Source organism: Strigops habroptila, chromosome 2 (assembly GCF_004027225.2).
Source record: "Strigops habroptila isolate Jane chromosome 2, bStrHab1.2.pri, whole genome shotgun sequence".
Classification (NCBI taxonomy): Eukaryota; Metazoa; Chordata; class Aves; order Psittaciformes; family Psittacidae; genus Strigops; species Strigops habroptila.
In genome coordinates, this window is record NC_044278.2 from 96853608 (window position 1) to 96859300 (window position 5693).

General features: G+C 55.7%; 1 protein-coding gene across 1 annotated transcript; it reads left to right on the forward strand.

Moving 5' to 3' along the window:
- Positions 1 to 1433: 1433 nt before the first annotated feature.
- Positions 1434 to 4886, forward strand: LOC115604015 (SUN domain-containing protein 3-like). The gene is made up of 9 exons (XM_030476656.1): positions 1434 to 1516; positions 1613 to 1662; positions 2127 to 2167; positions 2443 to 2581; positions 2808 to 2892; positions 3052 to 3167; positions 3458 to 3625; positions 3982 to 4068; positions 4612 to 4886. The coding sequence occupies exons 2-9, from the start codon at positions 1636 to 1638 to the stop codon at positions 4744 to 4746; spliced, it is 798 nt and encodes a 265-aa protein (XP_030332516.1). The 5' UTR covers positions 1434 to 1516; positions 1613 to 1635; the 3' UTR covers positions 4747 to 4886.
- Positions 4887 to 5693: the final 807 nt, after the last annotated feature.

Genomic DNA, 5693 nt, shown 5'->3' on the forward strand with positions numbered 1-5693 from the left:
TATTTAAGAAAGACGACAGGTGCAAACCCAGTGGAAAAAGTCAGGCTGCAAAGCAGGCTTATCCAGGCCTCAGGACTGAGGCAGGTGTGTGGGTGAGGAAAACAGGAGTTCATGGCTTCGGGAACAGAAAAGAATACCTCATCTGACATGCAAAGTGACACTCACACAGAAACACAGATAAACAGAGATTCCAGGAGAGTCTCTACAGGGATGATGCCCTCACGAAGCAGCTGAGAAGGGCTCTCCCTGATGCAGTTCATGTACTGTCCCAGACCAGGCTCTCCAGAGAATGGGAGTTGCCAGTTACAGTTATCTTTAGAAGGGTTCTCAGTTGCCTTTCGGGCATCCCAGTTACCCCAGTTACGATAATAGTCCAGGGAATTCCATAGATTCTTGAGTGGTTTCCCAGTTACTCCCTGTTCCCCCTGATGGGCATGGGGTTGCACTCAGGGTTCCCAGTAACCCCCAGCAGAGTTCTTTTTGCCCTCAGGGGTTCCCAGTTACCCCCAGAAGGGTTCTTGGTGGCCTCTTGGGGTTCTCAGTTACCCCCATTTCTCACCAGGAACCTCCCAAAGGCTCTCTAGGGGTTTGCAGTTTCTCCCAGTTACCCCCAGCAGGGTTCTGGGTTTCCGTCAGGGGGTCTGAGAAGCCCTCAGTTGCCCCCAGAAGGGATCTCGGTTCCCTTTGAGGGTTCCCAGTGGTTTGCAGAAGTGTTCTGGGTTGCCCTAAGAGGTTCCAAGATACCCCCAGCAGGGTTCTGTTTTACTCTTGGGGTTCCTGGTTACTCCCAGTTGCCCACAGGGTTTGTTCCTCCCAGGAAGCCCAGGCAGTCCCTCTGAGGTTGTCATGGGCATCAGCAGCCTTCTCTCGTGAGGTCATAAAGCTGCCTTCTCAGCGCCCCGTGCTGCAGCAGTGGGCAGCAGTGCGAAGCAGAGTGCTTTCAGCAGCTAGTGACGCACGGGGAAGAGGTGCTGGGATCTTGCAAGGAGAGCAGGCTTTTCCCTGCGCCTGGACAGTGTGCTTGGTCTGCGGAGATGCCAGCCAGGTTGGGCAGCTGGGAGCAATGGGGCCCAGAGAGCAGGGAGCGATTATGCTAGAAGCCTTGAGTGATGCCTGGCTTCCTGGCAGCAGCAGCCACCCCAAAGCATGGGGTCTGCCTGCACCACTGCCCTGCAGCACAGCAACCCCATTCCGGGGACATAGCCCTGCCCCTTCTCCGGGGAGAGCCAAGCAGGGCCAGGCTGCTGCCCTGGTGTCAGGCCCAGAGGTCTTTGTGTCCCAGGGCTGGTGTGCAATGGGCCAGACCTTCCCAATGACCTGCAGGTCCTGGGCCTTCGGGCTTGCAGCTGCGCTGGGCACACATGGAGCGAGCTCCTAAGTGGATCCCTGGCAAATAGATCTCCCAACCTTGGGCTTTGGTAACAACAGTGTTCCCTCTCTTTTAGACATCTTAACACCTACCAGAAGGTCAGAGGGGGCCTGGGGATCCTTTTCCTGCTGTTTGCCATCCTGTCCAGTGAGTAGCCCTGACCAAAAATGGTCCCCTCAGTCCTGGGAAGAGGGACCAGCTCCTGAGCAAAAAAGAACCATCTCTTGACAATGTGACTCACAGCTCTTGGCTACTGGTGCAGCTCAATGATGTGGCTCAAGGGCGCGTTGTGGGTAAGTGCCTCTTGCTGTGGGGAAGCCAGCACCTCCAAAGGCCGTGACTCTGCTCTTCTGCCTCCCCTGGGAACATGGGGTGCCTGGTCAGAAATGCCCATCACCACTGAGATGGTGTGGGGAGGAGGCACCTGTGCTCGTCCTCCAGTCTCCTTAGTGGCTGGATGGGGTTCAACATGGGCTTCCTCCCCAGTGACCTCCAAAGGGTGGCAGGCTGAAGAGGGGAGCACTTTGCTAGAAGGTGCCTTTGCTGCTTGCATACCTCTTGGAGGGCCTGGGGGGTCAGACATAGACGCAAAAGCTGCTCTGCTGAATGTGGCTGGTTAGAGAACCCAACCTTTGGGTCAGGGTTTCTTCAAAGTGACTTGAGGCAGCAGCATGTTCTGCCAGCTCTGCCTAGGGCAGTCTCCTTTAGGAAGCCCTGGTAGTGATCCTCATGCTTGTGGGGTATATTTATTTTGCAGGAGATGTCCAGGCTTCGTGGAGCTGAGCAGGAACTATTGGGGTAATAGCGCTTTCTTGCTAAGGGACACACTCTCTGGAGCTGCCTCAGCTGGCTTTGTGCTGCCTGGCCTCGCTTGCCTCGCATCCAGGGCTCCTGACCTTCCCCATGGGTGGTGGAAGGGAGACATCTGTAAACCAGAGGAAGGAATGGGGCTGGGGGATGTGGATGGGCTTGGGATGTCCCAAGCCCAAAGGACCCTTCTCTGCATGGCATTTGGAGCCTGCCCACAGGAGCTGGCAGCTGATGGGCAAGACCTGCTTTTCCTTTGCTTCCAGCAAGTCACAGGCCTGGGTGAAGCAGGAGATGCAGGACTTCAAGAAGATGGTGACTCGGGTGTATGCTGCGAGTGGGAGCGTGCTACAGATCATGAGAGAGGTCCTCAAAGACCATGCTGTCCAAGAGGAGCAAACAGAGGTAAGGGTGCTGGGGGTAGATCAGAGACCTTGCTGCCTTTCTGGGCACCTTCCTGTTGCTTCCTCTCTGCACTCTCAAAGTCGTCACCTTTTCCAACAGCTATTGCCTTGGGTTTTCTGACACAGAGGCGCTCCTTGGCTCTGCGCCAGGACTCGGTGTTCATGCAGAACTGCCCCCGCATGCCTTTGTGTTCACTTCCATCTTGCCATTCCCATTTTTTCCCTAGGAAATTCTGCAGTTGACCGAGGTGGCAATTAGGAAGGTGCTTGAGAACTATGCCCAGATGCCTGACTGGGCTCTGGAAGCCATAGGTATGTAGACAGAAAGTCCCCTTGCCATCTCTCTGTGTATGGCACTGCCCCAAGCTCTGCCAAGCTCTGCTTTCAAGCCTGAGAAATACATGGTAATGCACTGCTGCTCCTCCTAATCTCTGGGCTGTTCTAGTCAACTTCTGTCCACCTTCATGTCAGGTGCCACCATCGATGAGGAGAGGACATCCAGGAGTTACGGTGGGGAAGGCAGGATGACCTGGTGGCTTTCTCCATTCAGCTTCTCTTCTGTAAACCCTCCTGCGACAATCTTGCAGGTATGCCAAGGGAAGGCCTGACTTTGTGGTTCAGCTCCTTGCTTTTGGGTTGGCAGACCAAGTGCACAGCATTTCCCTTCAGCCTGGCTGTATTGCTCAGCCCTGTAGTCTGCCTCCCATTCCTGAACCCTGTGATCCCTGACAGCACTGCCCTCTCATCAGGAGGGGGACAGAGCTGAAGCCAGCTGCTGCAATCTGCCCACCACCCTTTGCAGTTTGTCGAGGAACTTTGTCCTTGGTGGCTCCTTTCCACTGCCTTGCTGCTGATGGTCATGGCTTTCTGGTTTCAGCCCAGTATTGCCCCTGGCAACTGCTGGCCTTTCCAGGGATCTCAGGGCCATGTGGTTATCCGGCTGCCTGAGCACATCTGGCCAACAGCTTTCACCATCTGGCATATCTCCGAGGCAGTGTCTCCCTCTAGGGAAGTGAGCAGTGCCCCCAAAGAGTTTGCTGTCTCTGTAAGTCTTTGCCTTGTGCTTCTTGGGGGGCCCGGCCCCAGGGAAAAGCTGTATCTGAGATGTGCTTCTTGTGACAGCTCCTCTCAGACATCTGTCTGGGGCTGGCTGTTGCAGAGCACCTCACCCCCTGGGGGTACGTGGGGGTTCTGTGCCTCTGGGGGCTTCTGCTCTGCTGCATGCCCAAGGATCCTGGAGCATGTGCTCAAAGCACGCTGACCCAGAATCACCCTAAGCTGAACTAGACTACCACTAGAGCCCAGGGAGGTGGGGAAGGGTTCCCAGGTTCAGCCTCAGTGTGCTCTTTTTCTGATGCCCTGCTTGAGCCTGACCCGCTCCCTTTGTCTCTTGTCTTTGAGGGAGTGGATGAGGCAATGGCAGAAACTGTCTTGGGGACATTTACCTATGACGTGCACAAGGAGATCGCTCAGACATTCTATGTGCAGGTACTGCAAGAGCAGTGGCAGGGTGCCTGGGAAGAAGGCAGGGTTGTCCGCCAGTCCCTGGAGGAATGAGTACAGAGTATCACCCCAGCCAGCTCCTGCTCTCCCATGCTCCTCGCTCCTGTGGGGAGGATGGCAAGAGGAGAGTAAATGGGGCTTTGCTATGCTGTACGAGGCAGCTGCCCCACCTTAAGGGCTGTCCTTTTCCTTCCGGCAGCGCAGAGAAAGAAGCAGTGGGAAGGGGGCTGGGAAGGGAAACAGTCCCCCTCAGGGCAGACGGCAGGAGGCAGGACGGCAGACGTCTTACCCTCAGTGGGACCCTCCTTGCATCCCAAGCTGCCCAGGCAGCAGTGCTCCTCCGGTTCCCAATGCTCTGCTCAGCAAGCCTCCGGGTCCAAGACTTTGCTCTCCAGGCACAGAGGGCTCCTCCACGGCCCTTGCAAGAGGACATGTGGTTGCCCTTGCTTCCTCCTTCGTCAGGAGCCCCAGTGATGTGCTGTGGCTCTGGCCACCTGTGTAATGATGGCTCCCCTCATTCCTTTACAGAAGGAGCTTCCCAGGACCTTTCGTTACATCAAATTCCAGGTGCAGAGCAACTGGGGAAATCCAGAATACACATGTGTGTACCGAGTACAGGTTCATGGGATGACAGCAAGCCACAACACCACCTGCAGGCCCTAGAGCTCCTTTAGGATAAATAACAAAACAAGGATATGTGTAGTTGGACTTGCGTATATTCCTTGCAAAAGTTCTTCCAACGATGCTTTCATAGCTTGCACCGCTAGTGGGCAAGGGACCTTCCTCCCTTAGAAGAAGGATACTCATGGTCTGGGCTGCAAAGGACAGGGCAGGGGAATGGGGCTTGAAGGAGAAGCCCCAGTGGTCTAGCTCCAGCTTCTGCAGCCCAGGGTTGCTCGTCAAAGCTATGTGTCACTGGAAGAGCAGAATCGCAGCCCCAGGAAAGCTCTCCTGCTGGCAGAAAGGAGGCTTGTCTGCAAGGCCCTTTGCCTGCCCTCCTTTCCTAAGCAGTGCACAGAGAGCCTGGGGCCATCCTGACTCACAGGTGCCCTGTCTCACTGGAGCTGCTTCATGCAGGAGGGTGCTGCACTGGCTGGCCTCTTGCTGGGTCTGCAAGGTGATGGATAGGGAAGCCCTTCTTCAGGCAGGTCCCACCAATGTGCAGTGCATGTCTGAGCAGAAAGGCCAGCAGAACACAGCTTGGAGAGACTGAGGACAGCCTCTCTGGCCATACACCCAGCTCCCTGTTCTCTGGGCTCTGCATCCTGCCTTGCAGTAAGGGCAGGGCTCTTCCCAGCAGCCACCAGAGAAGGCAGCTCTCCCTCCCTCCTTCCCAAGGGTACTCTGGCCAAAATACCCTGTCCAGCTCTGCTGGCAAACCAACAGTGGGTCTCCTGTTACTCCCAGTTGCCCCCAGAAGGCATCTCAGTAGCTTTTGGACTATATCTACCTTTCTGACTTATTTTGGGGAGGTGGTGTCTACTCTGGCTTCTGTCTGCCTCCTGCATTTCAGAGCAGGTACATCTGAAACACCAGCACACGCAGACACTGGTGACAGCCTTGTGCTTCGGAGGGACTCCTGCAGGGATATGCAGTTTTCCTTGTTTCTC